Source organism: Monodelphis domestica, chromosome 6, assembly GCF_027887165.1.
Source record: "Monodelphis domestica isolate mMonDom1 chromosome 6, mMonDom1.pri, whole genome shotgun sequence".
Classification (NCBI taxonomy): domain Eukaryota; kingdom Metazoa; phylum Chordata; class Mammalia; order Didelphimorphia; family Didelphidae; genus Monodelphis; species Monodelphis domestica.
In genome coordinates this window covers 295,888,011-295,909,143 of record NC_077232.1, presented here as the reverse complement: position 1 = coordinate 295,909,143, position 21,133 = coordinate 295,888,011, and the positions used below count along the sequence as shown (strand labels likewise).

Here is a 21,133-nt window from a genome sequence, read left to right as displayed (position 1 = left end):
TTTAAAAGACTGATATATATTAATTTAAGGTCGCCAAGGAATTCAGCTATGTAATTCCTAAATGAAAACTCAAGTCAGCAGTAAATCTTTTATGGAGTTTAATTACAATAGGAGTAAGAAAGGAATTAGAGATAGAGAGAGAGAAAAAGGGAGAGAAGGGAATAGGGCTTAAATACTCCTTCTGTTTAGGCTGGGCCAAAAGGCCCAAGCCCTTAGATAGCTGGGGCAAAGAAAAAAGATCAGTCCCTATTACTCACGTGACCAAAACGGAGAAACAGTCTCAGAGGCCCCCACTTTCAGCTTCCTTCAGAGCAAGCTTCTCAGAGCCCACATGAACCACACCGACCAACCCCTCAACCCTCTCGAGTCTTCAGACCCCCCTGATCTTTAAGGAAACCATCCAAGTTGCCTCCCCTCAGTTCTCACATCTACCAATCACTGTCCATCAATTTCCCTGTGCCAATGGAGGCTCTAGCTTAACCCAGGACCGCCCAGAGGCTTTGCACATGTCTGTTGAAGGTCATATTTTCAAATGATTAAATCTTTGCTCCTTTGCTACAGCCCTTTCTAAATCCTGTTAACCTGAGTAGGGTAGAGATTGGAATAATTAAATTTTGATCTAGGCTGCAGCCCTTACTCAATCCTGTTAGGACTGAATAGGGTGGAGATTGATTCCAAGTATCTCCATTGTATCGATTCTAAAATCAATCATGACTCAAAGAAATTCCTGTTCTATGCTTAAGCATAGGTCAAAGTCCTTTCCATTGTTCAGCAAAAGGTTTCTGTCCTAAAGTAATCTTAAGAAGGGAAGAGAAGGAACCTCCCATGCCAATGGGGTTCACATTCCAATAGTCAAGACCCACTATCAATAGGAAATTTTTCAAGTATGAAATTTCCCAATGGTGAAATTTCCAACATTTATAAGTCTAAGAAATTTTGAGGTTTACATACCCTTTTCTCCCTCTTGATCTCCCTCCATCTGTTAAAAGATCCTCCCATACAATGCTCATCTGGCCCTTGATGTTCTTCTGCCTGGAAACCAATACTTGCCTCAATTCTAAGGCAGAAGGTAGGGGTTTGAGAGAGAGAGACAGAAAGAGAGAGATAGAGACAGAGACAGAGACAGACAGACAGACAGAGAGAGACAGACAGACAGAGACAGAGAGACAGAGACAGAGAGTTAGAGAAACAGAGACAGAGAGAGACAGAGGGAGAAACAGAGAGAGACAGAGAGACAGAGAGAGAGAGAACCTGCCTCTCATGTGCAAGCAGTCCATTTACTCCCTCATTTTACAGATGAAGAAAGGAAGCCCAGGGAGGAAGTGATGAATTGATTTAGTGATCTGCTCGTGGTCCAGATAGAGGACTCTAAAGTAGCCCCAAAAAGACCAAAGATGGAAAAATTAAAAAGAGATAAAGCAGATAGACCCTTGTCAGCATTTTTAGGGGACAGACCTGGCTTCCCACCCCCAGGAGGTCAAGCTATTTATGCAGATAACAAACTGGTTTCTACTTAGCTTGGGGGGCAGGAGGCAAAGAGGAATTTCAGGAATATCAAAGGGTCAGCATACTAACATTTGGCTAAGTGAAGATAAACACTCCTTAGATCACAACCCCAGGATCAGCTCCTCTCCAACCTCGCATTCCTGTATTAAAGTCTGTTCTTTGTCAGATAAGAACCTGTATGTGAAGAGAAATAACTTGTCCTATATAAACTGTCTCTTAATGTCAAACCCACGCAGTTTTCCGTTAGGGAATTCTGCCCCAGCTGGTAGATTCTTTATTTCTCTCTTTTATTAATAAATTATGGTTCCAATAATTGAAATTCTAGGTGTTTGAACTCATTTGTGAAGTGTACCACTTCAACTCCAAATTGGCTGCGTCTCCTGCGGGGACCTCGGCTTGGCCGCTCAACCCTGCGGCAACTGGGGGAAAGGGCAGTAATGTCAACCAAAACAGTCATTTATTAAGTACCTACTCTGAGCAGGCGCCAGGAAGTCTTTGCCACACAGAAAGAATACAACGTACTTGGACAGAAATGCAAATACCGGATTTATTCAAACAAATACTTGAGGACATAACAAGACCAGTAAAGGTCTCTTCAAGAAAGTGGCCCGGGAGCTGAGCCTGGAAAAAAGCCAAAATTTCAGAGAGGAAGAAGGGCCGGCTCGGAAAATGCATTTCGAAATATCGCGGCCTTTCGCGGCTGCCGTAGCTCCGGAAGCCGAGCCCGAAGTTGTCAAGCGCCGGAAATGCTTCGTGCGCCTGCGAAACAGACAGGAAGTGGGGCGAGAGGAGACGAATTTCGCGGTCGTTTTGACCCGCTTCGGTTCCTGTTCAGCGGGCTCTCGGCTTCTGCTGCCATGGCAGAGTACGCTTCAGTCAAGTCCACCAAGTTGGTGCTGAAGGGCACAAAGGCGAAGAGGTAAGGCCGAGCGAGACCGGATTGGGCAAGGCGGATACACTCTCACTAGCCCCCAGAGGCTACGGGATGTGGGAGTGGGACGGACCCTCTCGAAGCCGGATGGGGGGAAAAGGGAGGAAGCAAGAGAGGCCCGGATGGAGGCGGAGTCGTGAAGTCACCTCACTGGTCCTACTCTTCCGAGTCCGGAGGCGTGTATATGTGTGGACTTAGCCTCGGTGTATTTGATCTGCTGTCACCGCGGACAATGGTGGGGGCGGGAATCTTGGTCATTGTCCCTCCCCGCCTCCCTGGCCTGCCTCAGTTTCTTCCTCTGTAAATCAGGGGAGTGTGTTCGTCATGTTTGTCCATCCAGTTGTCACCTTGGAAACAGGCAGCCTGAGGAGGGAGTGCCCGAAGCGCCCCCCAACAGAGCCTCAACTCCAGGAATCTCTGTCCTTCTCATCTAGTGCTCCCCCCTTTTTAAAAATTTCCACATTGGCCATGTTCCAGAGAAGAGGAAAGCAAGAAGAGCAAAGCGGAGAAAAAATAAGCTTCATGCAGCCCTCTAAGCCCATCCCTTCTCCCTCTGGAAGTGGACAGCATTTTTGATGATGAGGCCTCTGAAGTTATGGTAGATTACTGTATGGATCAGAGTAGCAAAGTCCTTCACAATGAATTAACTTAGAAGATTGCTGTTTCTGTGTACCACAATCTCCTGGCTCTGCTCAAATCTTCCCATCCCCCTCATTTCTTCCATCCCATACATCTAGCACAACTTGTTCAGTCATTCCCCAGTCAATGGGCATCCCCTCAGTTTCTGTTTCTTTGCCAGGCTGTTGTGAGAAACACAGCCAAGTTTGTAGCAGGCTCATGCCTCTAAATGGGAGACTCTCCATTCAATCTAGAGATAAGAAAATTTTATTTGAAGAATATGGTATAATAATAGCCTAATAGATGCTGGAATAGTCTGGGAGACTGGAATAATCAGGTAGACCTAGGGCTGATGAATTAATCCAGTAACTAATAAAGTAGCTTCTCTGGAGATGATAGAGACTCTAAAGCCCTGGGCTGATGGAGTAGCCCAACAGATAATAAGAGTAGTAGCCCCAGATGTGGAGTAGCAGCTTCTGCCCTCTGTGGATCAAGGTTGGCATATTTATTAGGGTCTGGGGGCTAATCATCTCCCATTCCAGAGAAATCTTCACCTCTCCTGAAAATCCTGGAAAATGGGCATAGCCAAATTCAAGAGGAGGGGTTTGGAGTTTAGCATGGATGTCATAGGGAATAAGGAGCATGTGCAGGTTTGGGGGATCTTTCTGGAATGCTAGAGTCCTTAGTGTGCAGGTTCCATGTTCTCCCCAATGTCCACCTTGTCATCATTTGTCATTGTAGGAGAGGTCTCACTACCCTTCTGGAATGTGAACATTGTGGAGGTGTGGGGCAGTTGGAGCCCAGTAGAAGACCACTATAAGTAATTAATTGTGTCTCACAGTTCAGAACTAAAGTAAATAAAAGAACAATATGAGTAATAAAACAGATTAGGCACAAAGCTGATGCCCAATGTAAAACATTACAGATCCATTACATGCGATTGATATTACAGAATGGGTAATTGAATTGCTTCTCAGTCTTTTGGCTAAAACCAAGTATAGAACAGATAACCGATTGATCTGCAATTCATGATCGACTAATGCTGAAACTACAGATTTTGCAGTTAATGTTTAACCAGTGCTAACTGGTGAGAAATACAAGATTTCAGAGTATAAGGGTCTTATTCCTATTACTGCTCACTGCCCGTTTCTATCAAGGCCAGTGCCACCTTCAAGACCCAGAACTTGTGGAGTCTACTTTGCCCTGAGAATGCTGGGGGAAGAATGCTGGATTTACAGAGAACTTGGCCTCAATTCCCAGCCCTGCTATTTATCCCATCTAAGTGACTTTGGACAAATCACTTTCCTTGGGCCTCAGCTTTTGTCAACTGGAAAATGAGAGAGCTGGATTAGATAGTCTCCGAGATCCTTTTCAGCTATGAATCTTAGATCTTAAGGCTCCTCTTTCCTCCAGCCTCTCATTCATGCTATTTCTTCATCTTGATAAAGGCTTCTCTGTTTAAAAAAAAAAAAGACTCCTGTAAAATTTAAAATTAAATCTGAAATAATAAAATATACTATTTTTAAGGGATTTATTAAATGATCATTAGAAATCAAGCAATAAAGAGTTTACAAAATAAAAACCACATGCCCATGGCTGGTTAGCCATTTTCAAAATCCCCACCTTACCACCATCACTGGCTGCAAGCCAAAAAAATCATGGGAAGAGTTACTGCCAGTTAAATACCAAAAATGTGATCTCGCCAACGTGGAGACACAGGAGAGGTTATAGGGAATATGGGGAAATACTAAGGACTTCTGGGGAATGAAGTCAAAGGTTCAAAATCTCCATTTATACATACTCCTAGACCACCTCTGCCACTCTAACTGCCCTTGCCTCCAAATCCCACCTTGACTACTTGGTCAGCCACCTTATCCTGGCCTCCCCTGACCCTCTCCTATTACTGACCAAGAAATTCTCATTTGATTGTCCAGATCTGCACCACATATGTACAGAAGAATTACATGAAATCAAACTGATAGTCCTCCTGTCCACATTTGCTTTTCTGATTCTTTGCTTTACCTACCACCCTGACTGTCCAATCCTTTTCTTTTCTCCTTATATTCTCCATCACATCTCTTATAGGTAATACTAGCAGCTGGCATTCATATAGCACTCTAAGCCTTACAGATAGCTGAAATTGTGTGGTCACATTTTGTCCTAATATCAACCCTGAGAGGCTATAATTATCCCCATTTTACTATTGAAGAAACTGAGGCAGACTTAGGTGAAGTGAATTGCCCAGGGTCACATAGTCTGAAGCTGGATTTGAAATGATGTCTTCCTCTCTTCAGGCCTACCACACTAACCATTGTGCTCAAATGCTTAATGCTTACTGAATGGTGGATAGGAAATTAGATTTCTACTAGAAATACACATATAATTGTGTGGTTTATTTGGGGTTTGTCAGAAATTCTATTTTTTTCCAGTGTCCTTCCACTTTACTCCCCTGCTTCAAGTACTCTTCAATCCCACAACAGGATCCAGGTTGTAAAAGACTTTAAATGCCAAATAGAATTTTATATTTTCCAGGACCTGTCAATTTTTCCATCATAACACTCTCATGTACTCTGCCTTCCCCCTTTGACACTGCCAAAACCCAGGTCCTCATTTCCTCAGGCCTAGACTATTATAATAGTGTCCTCCTTGCTCTCCTTGCCTTGAGTCTCTCCCCCTTCAGTCCTTCCTCTAGTCAGCCACCAAAGGGACTTTCCTAAAGCTCAGATCTGATGTTACCCCCTACTCTATAAACTCCAGCAGTTCCCCATTGCCTCCAGGAACAAATACAAAATCCTCTGTTTGACATAAAGTCCTTCATTCCAGCCCCTTCCTACCATTCTAATCATCTCACATCTTTCTCCTTGGCACATTCTCTTCCATCCAGTGATCCTGGCCTCCTGGCTGCTCCACCTCCAGGACCCTCTCTCTCCTGACTGGCTAACCAGGCCTGGAACACTGTCCCTTGTTCTCCCTGAATGCTGGCCTCCTAGTTTCAGGGCTGTCCCTCTGTTCATTATTTCCTACTTATCCTGACTGTAGCTTGTTTGTATTTATTTGCCTCCATGTTGTCTCCCACATTAGGCTGAGAATAGGATGAGGATATTGGGGTGCTTTTCTGTGTATCCCCAGTACTTTGCCCATTGCCTGGTGAAAATCATTGCTTCATGACTTGACTGACACTTGTCAAATAGAGAAAGAACTTCCAGGATTTCCTCTATACCCTCCTGGCAGTCACAGAAGTAGAGATCTCTCCATTTTAACCCCTTGTGGTCTCAGGTTTGTGGCATCTCATCAGTTAGCGTCCACCAATAACTCACCAAAAAGACACAGCACCTGCTACTCTCAGTCATGATCTTACCCCTGTCTTACAGTAAGAAGAAGAAGAACAAAGAGAAGAAGAGGAGAAGGGAGGAAGATGAAGAAAGCCAGCTGGACTGTGTCGGTGAGTCTGCTTGAGGCCCCAGGACTGCCTCTAGTAGGGCCCAGGGCAGTGTCTGAGTCCATCCTCTTACCTACCTTAGTGTGGAACTCCTGCATCTTCCTTGTTTCCTCTCTGCAAAGTCTGAGATTATGACCATGTTGTCTTTTGGATCCCCTGTGGCTCTGGCCCCCTGGGGTTCTCTGAAGGGGCTTAACCACATGAATTTTTACATTACTTTCTTTGAGCATTAGGTAAATCATCTTAGTATGTAAAGTCAATGTTATTTCCCAAAGTTTTGCTCAGTGACAGAGATTATTATTTCATAATCTGTAAAATAGTTTAAATCTTGCAAGTTTAGAGGAAATGGGACTAGAGGGACAGGACACTAAGGCAGCTTGTTGACTGTGCTAGAAGATGGCCACCTTCCTTCCCTGTCCCTCTTGTTCCTGTCCCTCTGGGCATGATTACTTCAGCATCCACTAAGCTTTGGGAAAATCCACGTTAGGCCAAGTCCCAGGGGTTGCCACCATTCTGACCCTGCATGGGCCAGGCCCTAGCCGCTGCTCAGTTCCAAGTCAATTAGACAGCTGGCCATTGGCTTCCTATGGGGAGGGGGAGACAAGAGCTAAAGCTGGCCAAGCTCCCTTTGGGACTTGTCCAAGTGGACGACCTGTGGTCAGTGATGTTACAAGGGAATCACTTTAAAAGACTGATATATATTAATTTAAGGTCGCCAAGGAATTCAGCTATGTAATTCCTAAATGAAAACTCAAGTTTGCAGTCAATCTTTTATGGAGTTTAATTACAATAGGAGGAAGAAAGGAATTAGAGAGAGAGAGAGAGAAAGGGAGAGAAAGGAATAGGGCATAAATACCCCTTCTGTTTAGGCTGGGCCAAAAGGCCCAAGCCCTTAGATAGCTGGGGCAAAGAAAGGAGATCAGTCCCTATTACTCACGTGACCAAAACGGAGAAACAGTCTCAGAGGCCCCCACCTTCAGCTTCCTTCAGAGCAAGCTTCTCAGAGTACACTGCCACCACTCCGATCAACTCCTCAACCCCCCCCCCCCGAGTCTTCAGACCCCCCTGATCTTTAAGGAAACCATCCAAGTTGCCTCCCCTCAGTTCTCACATCTACCAATCACTGTCCATCAATTTCCCTGTGCCAATGGAGGCTCTAGCTTAACCCAGGACCGCCCAGAGGCTTTGCACATGTCTGTTGAAGGTCATATTTTCAAATGATTAAATCTTTGCTCCTTTGCTACAGCCCTTCCTAAATCCTGTTAACCTGAGTAGGGTAGAGATTGGAATAATTAAATTTTGATCTAGGCTGCAGCCCTTACTCAATCCTGTTAGGACTGAATAGGGTGGAGATTGATTCCAAGTATCTCCATTGTATCAATTCTAAAATCAATCATGACTCAAAGAAATTCCTGTTCTATGCTTAAGCATAGGTCAAAGTCCTTTCCATTGTTCAGCAAAAGGTTTCTGTCCTAAAATAATCTTAAGAAGGGAGGAAGAGGAACCTCCCATGCCAATGGGGTTCCCATTCCAATAGACTATCAGTAAGAAATTTTCCAAGTATGAAATATCCCAATGGTGAAATTTCCAACATTTATAAGTCTAAGGAATTTTGAGGTTTACAGTGAGGGGCCTGGAGTTAAGAACCCCTGAGTCTTTAGCCTCTTCCCCTTAGAGCAGAGTTGGGGTGCTAGCTATCTATAAAGACAAAAGTAGAGCATGCTGGCAGGGTCTTTTTGAGCCTAGGAGCACCTAAGAACACTAACTAACCTTCAGGACCCTCAGAATTGGGAGATCGATCTCCCCCAGCCTTCCCCCAGCTTTCTTCAGACCCTGGGTCAACTCCTTCCTAGCAGGCTAACCTCTGGGCATGGTCCCCATTGCCTTTGTATAAACTGCAAACACACCCTCTCTGGTGAGTCGCCTTAAGATTTACCAACCTCCTCCTGTGGGTCTAACAAGCCCATTTTGCCCAGGAGGAAGCTGAGGCCAATGGAAGCAAAGTGCTACCTGGGGCAGGACTTGACCCCTTGCACCACATGGTGTACCCCACCGCTGATCTCACCTGTGGGCCATCTCACCAGCCTTTTGGGTGTTACAAGGAGGTTAATGGGAAAAGCCTGGCTCTGTACTCCACCTCTTCCTCCTGGCATGCCCTTTGGCAGGCCACTCCTCCATTTCCTCCTGTGCAAATGCCAGGAGCTAGACTTGGGGCCCTGGGCCAGAGCCTCCTTGCCCAGATCCGAGCAGAGCCACCCTCCCTGCCGGCCTCCATGGAAAGACTACATTCCTTAGTGTGGAGCATCCCAGGGAGGTGGTCGATGACATGGCCGGGCCAGGCCAACCTGTCAGGAATGTGATTCTGTCGCATGCTCACTCCCTTCTGTCGTCCTGGAATCCCTCTGCCTCCCCATTCCTTGGTGGTCCGTCCGCCCTCCTCACCCTGGCCCTGAGAGGTCCCTTCCGCCATGGACCGTATCCTCCGCTGGTCTCTAGGCAAGGCTCCCCTGGAGAAAAACACAGTTACGTGAACGGGAGAGGCCCGTGCCAGAGAGCCCCTTTCTAACACATCGAGGCGTTTAGCTTGGGGTGGGAGTTGGTTCAGCTGCCAGAGAGGGCAGATGAAAGGAAAGGGACAGCCCGAGCCCCTGTCCAGGCAGCCGCTGGCTAGGACGCTGTGCGCTCTGCCCGCTGGGACTTCATGGGTGGTACTTGAACCTTTCCCTTTTGGGTGTGTGTGTGTGTGCGTGTGTGTGCGCGCGTGTGTGTGGTGTGTGTGCGCATGTGCGTGTGCGTGTGCGCATGTGCGTGTGCGTGTGCGTGCTTGGGGGTGGGATGGGAGCAGCCCTGCTCATTCATCAGGCTGGAGAGAGACCTACAAAACCCCCCAGATCCCTGGGCAGACACACAGAGGACGCCTCCCTTTACAGGATGGTCTTTGTCAGAGCCCAGAAAGAGCTGGGCGCAGCCTGGTAGTGGCCACCAGAAGGAGTGGGGGGCAAGGATTCTCTTTCCTGCCTGGATTCCCACTGCTTTGCACATAGGGAGCCCTTCATGCCCTTCATTCATTCATTCGGAGGGACCTTGGGAGGGCAGAAGGGGACTGCCTTCTGGGGCCCATTCTCTTCTCTCCACCGCGGGCTTCCAGCCCTCCCTTTGGGCTCTTCCCTTGCCAATCCAAGAGGGCAGGCGATGGCCCTCTGGGCTGTGTGGCCAGGACTGCTCCCTCCCTTGCCCAGGACCTTGGGACCCCAAAGTGCTGGGGGCTCATTCTGCCCAATTCACATGCTTTACAGGTCTGAGTTGGCATCTAGAAATTGGAAAGAAGGTATTTCTTTTGCTTTTTTAGGGAACTGGTGGGCAGTCCGAAATTTTGGTGAAATTTCTGGAACCATAGCCATTGAAATGGATAAAGGAACCTACGTCCATGCCCTCGACAATGGTCTCTTCACCCTTGGAGCACCCCATAAAGAAGGTTAGTGGCCAAAGGAGTGGGGGTGCTGAAAGTGTCTTGTAGCCATTCAGTGAACGTTCAGGAGCCTGCAGGGTCCCATGCACAGGTGCTGGGGTGATGAGCCCAAAGGGTGAGGCAGGCCTTGCCTTAGAGGAGCTTGCATTCAGTGTAGGGGGAGGGGAGGAGAACAAGCACACTGTGAGTTCAGATCTGGCCCCAGTCTTCCTAGCTGTGTGTCCCGGGGCAGGTCACTTCAGCCTGTTTACCTCAGTTTCCTCATCTGTAAAATGGGCTGGAGAAAGAAATGGCCAACCCCTCCAGGATCTCTGCCAAGAAACCCCCGGAATCATCCCTTTTGTCTTTTTGGAAATCCCTCTACTTGTCCTGAGGCCACCTCTCCTTGTGAGGCAGGCTTTAAATGCCAGCAAGCTCACAGAGGGACTTTTTGGGAGGGGGGAGTCACAGTCTGACCAGTGCTTTAGGAAGGTCTCCACTTGGGTAGCCCTGTTAAGGCAGGGAGCCCACTGGATCCATTGGGGAGCCCTCTTCATCATCTTCAGTATTTTCAGTCATGCTACAGGAACTGGCCCAGCTCTCACAGCCAGGAAGTGTCTGAGACTAGATTTGAACTCTGGTCTTCCTACACGGTCCAGGCCCAATACTCCTTCTACTGTGTCCCCTGGAGCCTGCTGGCTCCAGCTCCCTGCTCTCTTCTCCTCAGAGTAGCAGGGAAGGGTCTCTGTTGCTGAGGGCTGGCAGGAGGACACCTCCCCAGGCTTGCCCTGCTTCTGTGAGGCTCCATGTCAGCCTCAGGGCATGCACATTCTCCTCTGACCAAAATGGAGGACACCCCACCCACCCACTCCTGGCACAGGGGCCAGGACAGGGCTGGGAGAGACTCCTGTTAGCAGCAAGGATAAAGAATGGGCAGAAGGAAGGAGATGGGGGGAGAGAAGATAGTGCCAACTTGACCTGAGTTCAAACCCCCTCTCCTTTGTTCCCTGGGTGACTTGGGGCAGGCTGCTGCTCCCCATAGGCCCATCTGTAAAGTGAAGGCATGGCTTGGGGAGTGAGCCCTGCCCTGAGGGAATGTTCAGAGCCAAGTTTGGGCCAAAGGGCCCCAGAGAGCTGGAGCAAGGATAAAGCTCGTCCCTGTTCCCACATTCCCTTGAATGAGTGAGTGTGGCAGATAAAATGCCAGAGACTGGGCTCTGGATTAAAAAATTAATTTCTTGATTTGGCTAGAAATAACCAACAAATGAGTGTCTGATCTCTCAAGATTAGAGACCATCCTTCAGGCTTGAGTCATTCCGATACAGATCTGGAGGCTCACTCTTCAGCACTGGGGTGTCACGGATCCAATGACAAGGTCCCGACATCCCTGATGGTCCAGATAGAGAAACCTATCAGGTCTGACTCGCTCGCCTTCCAATGTCTATCCTGATGGAAGAAACCCAGGACATGGCCAGGCTGCCTCAGACACGTTTGGCTGGAGCCAGTTCTGCTCACAGGAAAGAATGAGACTCACATTCTCCATCATAATTTTCCCAATTTAGATGCCCTGGGACAAGGAGTGCACAGGCATTCCTAGGACTGTCAGGACAAAGGAATGGGGAGAAGGTTTGGCTGTGGAAGGCAGTGTTACAGATTAATATCAAATGAGAATCTTTCTCGCTGAGTGTGCCCAACGTGGGGACTAAGGAGGGGCAGGTCTGTCCCGATGGCATCTTGCCCAACATGAACTGTGCTCTCCCCCTTCCTAAATTCCCTCCCACAGTGGCTCTGGCAGAGCCACCCCCTCCCATCAGTTCTGGGCTGTTGTTCAGGCAGATAAGTCCGATCCCGTCTGGCCCTCATGAACGAGATCCAGCCACACTGACCTTCTGGCTGGTCCCCACATCCCACCTCCTACCTCTAGGCCTTGCCCCTGGCTTCCCTCCCCAAGCAGCTCAGATGCTCCCAGGCCCCCAGCCACTAGCGCCCCCTCTCTAGATTCCCTTGATCTCCTTGTCTATTCTGTATGTCCTGACATCAAGCAGCGAACATGAAGTACTGGCCTTGTGCCAGGCCAAGCCCTGGGGCCTGGAAAGAGGCCCTAGACAGGGCCTGCCTTCAAGGGGCTTATAGCCTATTGGACTAGGAGCAGGCTTGCTTCCCCTCCTAGAACAGACGCTCCGCAAGGGCAGATTCTCGCTTGTCTTGGCATTCCCAAAGCCCGGCACCTGCTCTGGTATATAGTGAGGGCACAGGAAATGTATGCAGATGGATGGGTTGGTGGGTTAGTATCTGGGTAAGTGAAGAGGAGGAGGAGGAATGGCATGGAAGAGATGCCATGGGGCTGGGTAAGGAGGGTACCCAAGGCCCTAGGGCAGCAATGCCAAGGAGAACCACTTAGTGCCGTGTGGCCTGACTGGCCAGGCAGCTGAGCTGGCATCATGTCTTCTCTTTTGCCTCTGAGAAGGATGGCCTTGTGTAATGTTTTTGTTTTCCAGATGACGAGGGCCCCAGTCCTCCCGAACAACTCACAGCGGTCAAGCTCTCTGATTCCAGGTATTGTTGGCCAGGCTCAGCTCCTAGGCAGGCAGTGCTCGCCCACGCTGGACGAAAGGGGGATTCTTCTTGGGGGTCCCTAGGATGTCTGGGCCAGGCTGGGCTGGGAAGATTCTAGGACAGCAGGTCCTGCCTTGGGGAGTTTGTGCTGTAGCCCCAGGGAAGGAAGAGGGAGAAGGATGGAGAGTGCTGGGCCTCACTGCCATGCTTCTGTTTTCCTAAAGAATCGCTCTCAAGTCTGGCTACGGAAAGTATCTTGGAATAAATTCAGAGGGCCTCGTGGTGGGGCGATCCGATGCCATAGGACCCCGGGAGCAGTGGGAGCCGGTCTTTCAGGATGTGAGTGTTGTTCGGGTGTCTCTGCTCTTTGAGGATTCTGAAGGAGTCGGGGTTAGAGGAGCCAGTAATTGGCCTGTGTCCAATCAGTTGCTTCAGATGACTTCAGTGTTTTACATCCCTGGGTGTGTCCCAGCTGTGAGCACTCCTCAGAGACAGAGGGACCACATCTCCCCAGCATGTCGCCCCCCAGTCCTCTCTCCCCACTCAGCCCACCACCCCCTATTCCTGAGGAAGGGTGCCAAGCTCTTCCTCATTTCTTCTCCAGGGTTCAGATCATCCTTGTCATTCCTCACTCAGCCTTTGGCTACACTTTCTGTCTCTTTTCATTATACGAATTAGTGTCTTGGTTCTGCTCTCTTCAGCCTCTTTACCTATCTGTTCATCTCTCATTGGGTTTCTCCTCATTTCTTTCCCCACCATAGTTTCCATTTCACTGAAGTTTGAGTAACCATTCTCTCGTTGATGGGCACCTGCCCACACTGTGCCTGTTTTTTACAACCACAGAAAGAGGTGCTCTGAATATTTTTGGTGTATATATAGGGCCTTTCTTTCTGCCTTTGACCCTCTCAGGACACATGCCTGGTGGTAGGGTCTCTAGGTCAAAGGGCATGGACAATTTAGTGAATGGCCAAAGCCAATGAGCAGATCCACCAACAATGTATTAGAGGACCTATCTTCCCAAAGCCCCTCCAACACATATTATTTCTGGATTTTGCCATTTTGTTGGCATCAAGTGAGACCTTATGGCTTTTTAAATGGGCATTTCTCTCTTTCATGATTTAGAGCAGTTTTCCACATGGCCAATGAGAGTTTTCAATTCTTCTTTTAAAACTTAGTTCCTATCCTTGGGCCACTTAAACTTTGGGGAAGCCGAGATTTAAAAAAAAAAAAGGCATTAGGTTAAGCTTAAATAAACTAGGAGTAAATTCAGTGCCTTTTGCTGGTAGAGGGAAATAATTCTGTTGGGTGCATTGAGACTGGAGTCTTATAATTTAGAAGTTTTTTTTTTAAATTAATCAAATAACTTTTTTTCCCCCAATCTAGGGAAAGATGGCTTTGCTGGCTTCAAATAGCTGCTTTATTAGATGCAATGAAGGTGGAGATATAGAAGCCAAGAGCAAAACTGCAGGAGAAGAAGAAATGATCAAGGTAGTCATGCAATGTCATTTCTTGTTGGCTCACCCAGTATCTTCCCTCCAGGGGCCCCAAGCTGCATCACATACCTTCTCAGTCCACCTTGTCCTCCCACAAAAGGGGGTTTCTCAAGCTCTGCCTTGGGTGCTGTCTGGGTCCCTTTCTTGATATCCCCTGGGTGCCAGGGACCATCTGTCCTCACGTCTCTCGGCCTTTCCATCACCCCTTATTCTGACTTTGCGATGATCTCCTCTCCTTATGCAGTTCACCTTACTTGTGAGGATGTCTCTCAGCTGACCCTGCATGCATAGTTCTCTGTTGGCACTATGCCACCCCCCAGAAGCCTCTCCTTTGCCCCACTGATGACTGGCACATTTTATTCTTCAGGTATTCAGCAACTTGAAGCCATTCAGTATCTGCAATAGAATCCTGATGGGGAAAAAGATGGTTTTAGTCTGAGAGCAGTGAAGGGCTTTTCAGAGCACCTCACAATGCCCACTTCCTCCTATTTAGTTCTAGGCTTGATTCCTTATCCACCATGGGCTCTGTTGTATATGGGCCAGCTCCTTCACACAGAAAGTAAGCAGCCTTTATCCATCAACTCAGTTTTGTGCTGAGGACAGAGGGGGAGGCCAGCCTCCCTGGAGTAACTGCAGCCCTGTTTCATAGAGGCAGCCTCTCAAAGCCAGTCCTCCAGAGGCTCTTCCCTGCTCTTCATCTCATTCCTTTTTTAGCCTCTGCTCCAGATGGCCTCGAGGACAGGGGAAAGTCTTTCTGGCAAGCTCCCAACTCCATTTTAGAGCCTTGTCCATTCTCCTCCCTTCTGCTTATTGATGACAAAGTGGTCTTGGTGATTTCATCTTTAGGGAATCGTGTATGATTGTACCCTGTACCTGGGGACCCCTTTTATAACAAAAACTGTGAAGGAAACAAGCATTTCTCCAGCTCCTTCTGTGGGCCAGGCCCTGGGTGAAGCACTGTATAATTAGGATCTTCTTGGACCTGTGAGGGCCCTCATGTCACAGAGAAGGAAACAGAGGCAGGACGAGGCCAGGTACCTGGCCCAGGGCACCTTGCTAATCTGTCTGAGGCTGGATTTGGTCTTGGGTCCTCCTGCCTCCAGACCCAGCATCATGCCCCCTATGGCCACCTCCATGGAATCCCAGGTACTTTAGAGTCGAGGGCCTCCGCTCTCTGCCCCCCTTTATCCGGTGCTGCCTGTGAGGCTGCTCTCATCTGCCCGCCTCCCTCTCAGCCAGTGGGGAGGACAGGCCAGAGACCAGCACCCTCTCGCTTTACTAGTTCAATTGTCATCGCCAGCCTTTGTTTCCACATGCCTGTCCTTTCTGAGCAGAGAGCAGCCCTTCATCGCCAAAGGGAGAGATCCCACGGGCCCCTCTAGCCAAGAATGGGGGCTCAGATGTTCCCCCTTCACCCTGGGACAGTCATGTTGAGGGATGGAGGGCCACCCGGGGTCACCGTCTCACAGGCATCGCTGCCAGGAGCTCTGGGCTGGCTCGAGCCCGCTCCCCCACTTCGGTTGTGTCGTATCTTTCCCAGCCCACAGTTCAGGCTGTTGGGACTCGGGGACACCTCAGCCCCGCCAGTCTGGGGCAGCTGGAAGGAGATACTTAGTCAACAGTCTGTTTTGCTGAGCTGTTTCTCTTCCTTTTTATTCCTGCTGGAGAGGGAAGAAGGAAGGGCAGTGATCACAGGTGAATTTGGGTAAGAGCCAAAGCCGTCACTTCTAGCGGCAGCAGCTCTTCTTGGGGGAATCTATGAACAGGCCTGTTCACTTGTTCCTTCTCTCATAGATAATTCTCCCCTGGAAGCGGAAGCCTTTGGGAGCTGGCTTCCAAGCTTTGCCCAGCTCCTCCCCAGCCGCCACAGCTGCCCTCCTTTACACAGAAGCGGCCCTTCTTTGCCTCTTCTAACTAGTTGCACGATCTGACTTTCTGACTAAACCTCGCTGGGAAATGGCAGTGGTCTGTGCTGGTGTCCGTTTCCCATTTTCAACATCACCTGTCAGTTTAAATAGGTCAGGACAGAGCGAGGCTTATTGAACTCCATGCCCCCGGCACGTTGCACATGCTTCATGAATGCGTGTTCCTTTCGCTCTTGAATTCTTTTTAATATTTTGAGATCTGCATTTCCACATAGGTGCAATCCATAATTGTGCAATTGCAATCCTTTGCAACTTCGGCATGTGAAAACACGATTCCAAGAAGGTCCACAGTCTTCCCCTGCTGAGCAAGCAGGCTAGAGTGTAGAAAGAGACCTCATCCCGCCTTCCCCCTTCCCTTTACAGAGGAGGAGCCCACGGGCTGGGAGGCCAGAGGGCCCAGTGAGAGCCCTGCCCAAGTTAGCGGAGCCTGCCCTCGAGCTTGGCTCGCCACCCCTTCCTCGTGCTTTACTCTCCGATTCGTGTCCTACTTACTCCCCATGTACTTGTATAGCTGTGGATGTGCATGCGTGTGTGGCTTTGTTGGGTCTCCTGATAGGATGTGAACTTCCTAAGAATGGAGTCTTGTCTTTAACCGTACCTTCCATCTTAGCATCAATAGTACGTATGAGGTCCAAGGCAGAAGAGCCATAAGTGCTCGGTAGTAAGGTTAAGTGACTTGCCCAGGGTCACCCAGCCAGGAGGGCTCTGAATCCAGATTTGAACCCAGGACCTCCCATTTCTAAGCCAAACTCTATCCACTGCTGCTCTGGATTAGTTCATTTTTGTCTCTGTATCTCTAGCACCTCACGGAGCTTGACGCAAAGTTGGCACTAAACAAAGTCTTGTGGTTTAAAATTGGTTGATGAATTGGTGGATCGATTGATTACTCTGTTGTCCTTCCTAGCTTAAAACCCAGCCCCTATCCGGAGCCAGCTTTCTCCCTGCAGCCCAGTCCCTGGAAGAGCCGGACCCTTCCGTCGCTTTTCACACAGGGATTCTCCGCGCGTTGTGCAATGACTTATTCTCCTTTCCAAACTCCGACTTCTAGATTCGTTCTTGCGCAGAAAGAGAAACTAAGAAAAAAGATGACATTCCCGAAGAAGACAAAGGAAATGTGAAGCAGTGTGAAATCAACTATGTGTATGTGGCCACGGTGGGGCGGGCGGCGGGCGGGCGGGCGGGCGTGAAGAAGAGCCGGTGGGCGCCCGGATGGATCGGTGGGTACCCGGGCGCCTAGGCAGACGGCGAGACAGGCAGAGAGGAGCGGGGGGAGCGGGTGCCGGGGTAGATGGGAGGGTGCAGAGGTGAGCAGATGATTGCATCGACGAGTGGGTGGGTGGATGGATAGATAGGTGTTGGAATGAATGGATCATTGGGTTTTACTTTCCTATGACACATCCCCTAATCGAGAGCCAGGCCTGGAGACAGGAGGTCCTGGGTTCAAATCTGGATTCAGACTTCCTGACTGTGTGACCCTGGGCAAGTCACTTCTCCCCCATTGCCCAACCCTTACTGCTCTTCTGCCTTGGAACCAATACATGGTACTGAGTCTAAGACAGAAGGTGAGGGTTTAAATAATTAAAAAAAAAGAGAGGTGGTGAGTGAAGCCTGGGGTACAATAGGGATGGCATAACTGACAAGGTGCCAGAGGGAAGTGATCTGTGCCAGGCAGCTGGAAAACAGCCAGGGAGTGACATGTGGCTGGAGCTGGGCCGGACCCTGTGCACCCCAGTCAGGTGCTACAGAACTGGGGGTGTTCCGTGCACAGCAAGGGATTGAGGAGCTCTGTAGCCTATTGAGGGCACCTGGGACGCTCAGTGGTTAGAGCGTGGGGCCCGAGTTCAGCTCTAATGTCCGTCAGTCCTCACCACTCTGTGTGGGGCTCGGGGGGGTGAGACCAGAGCTTGCGCCCCGGGGTTGGGGGGAGGCTCAGAGGCCACAGGGCTGTGAAGGGCTAGCAGGCTTCAGTGTTTGGTGGCCTGTTGGCTTTAACACGTGGGTTTCTCAACAGGAAGAAATTCCAGAGCTTCCAAGACCACAAACTGAAAATCAGCAAAGAAGACAGCAAAGCCCTTAAGAGGGCGCGCAAGGATGGCCTTTTCCATGAGACGCTCCTGGACAGGTGCGGGACGACCCCTTCCCTGACATGGGGCCTGCTGCGCCAGTGCCCGCCATGTTTCCTCACACGGATGGGAGCGCAGCTGGAATGCAGCTCCCCTCCGTGGCTGGGGAAGCCTTCCCAGAGCCTCATCTCACAGGGCGCACGCTCCCTGGGGGGGCAAACAAGGGGCAGCTCTCGCGGCATGGGGGGGTGGGCTGGAGAGCGAGGTCTCCGTGACTGGCTTCGGGCCCTTCTTGTTCCGGAGGCCTGGGGAGGCCTCTCGCCTCCCCACAGGCCCCTGGCTTGGCCCGCTGCCCCCAGGCCCCTGCTCTTTGCACAAAGGAGGGCAGGGAGCAGGGCCAAGGTGGCAGGGCTGAGGGGCTCGGCTTGGCTCCAGGCCTGAAAAACAAAGCCGGCAGGCCCCAGCAGGGTTCAGGAAGCTCCGGGCCCCCCACCCTCAAGGGCGAAGTTCCCCGTCCCACCTAGCCAGCCATCCGGAGAGTCCTGAGGACAGGCTGCCCCCAAGCTCCACGAGCCTCTAGGGTGTGTGGAAGCGGGAGGCAGGCGAGGCCCTCCTTCCATTCCTCCTGCCCTAGGGGAGGAAACCGAGGCCCTCCCGTCCGCTCCTTTGGCTTGATCTTGTTTTTACTTTTGTTTTGAAACAGGAGAGTCAAGTTGAAAGCTGACAGATACTGCAAGTGAGGAAGATATTAGCCGGCCGTTCTCATTTTGGTTGTTATTCCAGAATAAAACGCTCCACAGATGTGATTCTTTGTAAAAAAAAAAAAAAGTTGTTTCCTTGATGTCGGTGAGGGATGCCCACGTGAGGCGGCCCGGTGGCCTCCCTCCCTGGGGCGCAGTGCTGGCAGGGAGCTTGGCCGGATGAAGTGCTTCGGACCCAGAGGAGCCCTGACCCATCACCCGGAGTCCGCCTTTGGGTGGGACCGACATCTCCCCAGGCCCCAAGGTTATAATGAGGCGAACCTTGATTTCAAAGGCTATTGGAGAGAAACTGAGCCCCACACTGAAGAAACAGAAGGCGCCTACCCAAAGCCTACCGTGTCTAATGAACAGGACTCCCAGGCCTGGGGCGGGCAGGCGGGCACCTCGGCCCATGGGAGCTGTGGCAGAGGAGGCGTCTAGGGCCAGAGCAGGGCGGGCCCTCTTGGCTCTCCATTGGCCAGGCGCTTCCCTCTGGGGACTGGAGCAGAGCGGAAGCCTTGCTGTTCACAACCAACCAGTATCCCGTCCCTCGATGACTCCGGCTCCCAGGAAGGGAAGCAACGACAATGTCTCCCCGTGTTACAGATGAGGGGAGAGGGCCCAGGGGGCGAGGCCGCTTGGTTTTGGTGTTCCAGTTGGCACCCTACGCGTGCTACCCACCCACCCAATAAAGGTTTCCTTTGGATTGACTTTGTTGTGCCTTTCTTATGGATGGGGAGGGGGAGGCCATGAAGGCCCGGTGATGCACAATGGCGCTTTCTGTGGTCCGAGAATCAAGGGCCCGACGCCCATCCTCTGGGGAATGACTCAGCCATGGATCATCCATGGAGACCAGCTGGGGAGTGTCACAGAATGTGCCCAGTCCTAAGCAGCAGCGCCTATGAATATTCAGAGGTGCGTGGCCAGCTGTTTCCAGCTGAAGCAGGCAGAACCAAGTCAGTCAGGTATAGGACAGGAGCAACGCCTCCGCCGGAACACCCCAGCTACCGCTTATTTACATAGTTTGGCTATCAGCTCACAATCCTGGGAGGGAGGGCTCACAAATGGGGAAACTGAGGCAAGCGGTTCTGGCAGACAAGCACCCCTGCTGGAGAGCTTTCCCATTCCACGTTCTTCAGCCACCCCCGCTTTGTGAGCAGGACCATATTCCGAAGTTGGCCGCATCCACACATCAGGACCGGCCTGGAGAGCCCAGACGAAGGGCCTCCTGATCTTGCCTTCCTCTCGGTCATTCCAAAAGGCAAGCTGACTCACGTGATGCCCACCAAGCAGCTCCAACCATTACTGGTCCTGCTTTTATGATTGGTAGACTTTGGGGCCTGAAAAACGTCTCAAACCTTTTCTGCTGCCCGTGGGCAGTGCACAGCAATGGGAAGACCAACCTCCAACTGTAGTTAAAATAGCACAAGTAGCTCCATGGCCCATCCTGGTGCCCAGCCCGGGCTACCCGGGAGGCATGTGTGCCGGGGGTAGAGTCGGATGTGCCCAGCGAGGACATTTCTGAGGAAACTCCACTTGGGGGGGCACCACACACGAGGGGGGGTGCTGCAGCTCAAGGACCCGGCCACGCGAGTCCAATGGGAATGCCTTTTCTCCTTACACTGACAAAACCATGTTCCTTTCTGTGTTGGGGTGCAGATCTCCCCTCAGTGGATCCTTGGGCCAGTCCCTTCTCTCTCCAAGTCCGTTTCCCCAAATGGAAAACAAGATGAGTGGCCCAAAGGATTGTGAAAGTTCCTGAACCCTCAGAAGTCCCTGTGCTGGCTTTGGGCAGTCCTCCAGGGAGTTCTGCTTTTCTGACCTTCCGGAGCCCCTTCTGCGGCCTCAGACACTAGAGACTAGTGAGTCATGTCAGGAAGGGAGGGCCGGGCCTCGCCTTTGTCCCCTCACCCACTGCCTCTCATCCCACTTAAGGGGGAAAGACTCTTGCTACAGCCCTCTCCAAAGCCCTGGGCCAAAGCTCGAGATGGCCGCCCAAGCATCAGCCCCTCCTCGGTGCCCCCGCCATGGCCTTTTCTTTATTTCTGCGCTGCCTGGCTTCACAGTCCCGCCCTCCTGCACGGAGGCCTTTGTCTGAAAGGGCACTTCTGAGCAAACCTTTGGACTCTGGTGGTAAACAAAGGATGTGAGTGAACCACGGGGCCAGGAGTCAGGAGGCAGTCAGCTGCCCGGTGCCTTCCGTTCAAACAATTACAGCCCAAAGTTCACTCTGGATCTTCTGATGCAGTGTAGGTTTCTTTTTTCAATCCCTTGCCTTCCCTCTTGGGATCAATCCTGTGTATTGGCTCCAAGGCAGAAGAGCAGTAAGGGCAAGGCCATGGGGGTCAAGTGACTTGCCCAGGGTCACACAGCTGGGAAGTGTCTGAGGCCAGATTTAAACCCAGGATCTCCCG

At 50.6% G+C, this 21,133-nt stretch overlaps 1 protein-coding gene across 1 annotated transcript; it reads left to right on the top strand.

The window, feature by feature from the left end:
* Nucleotides 1–1,791: 1,791 nt before the first annotated feature.
* On the top strand, nucleotides 1,792–19,429 carry FRG1 (FSHD region gene 1). Its single transcript, XM_001363931.4, has 9 exons — nucleotides 1,792–2,425; nucleotides 6,427–6,497; nucleotides 9,844–9,969; nucleotides 12,441–12,498; nucleotides 12,723–12,837; nucleotides 13,882–13,986; nucleotides 16,965–17,056; nucleotides 17,928–18,038; nucleotides 18,683–19,429. Exons 1-9 carry the CDS (start codon nucleotides 2,253–2,255, stop codon nucleotides 18,717–18,719), a joined length of 888 nt encoding a protein of 295 aa, XP_001363968.3. The 5' UTR covers nucleotides 1,792–2,252; the 3' UTR covers nucleotides 18,720–19,429.
* The last annotated feature ends 1,704 nt before the right edge of the window (nucleotides 19,430–21,133 follow it).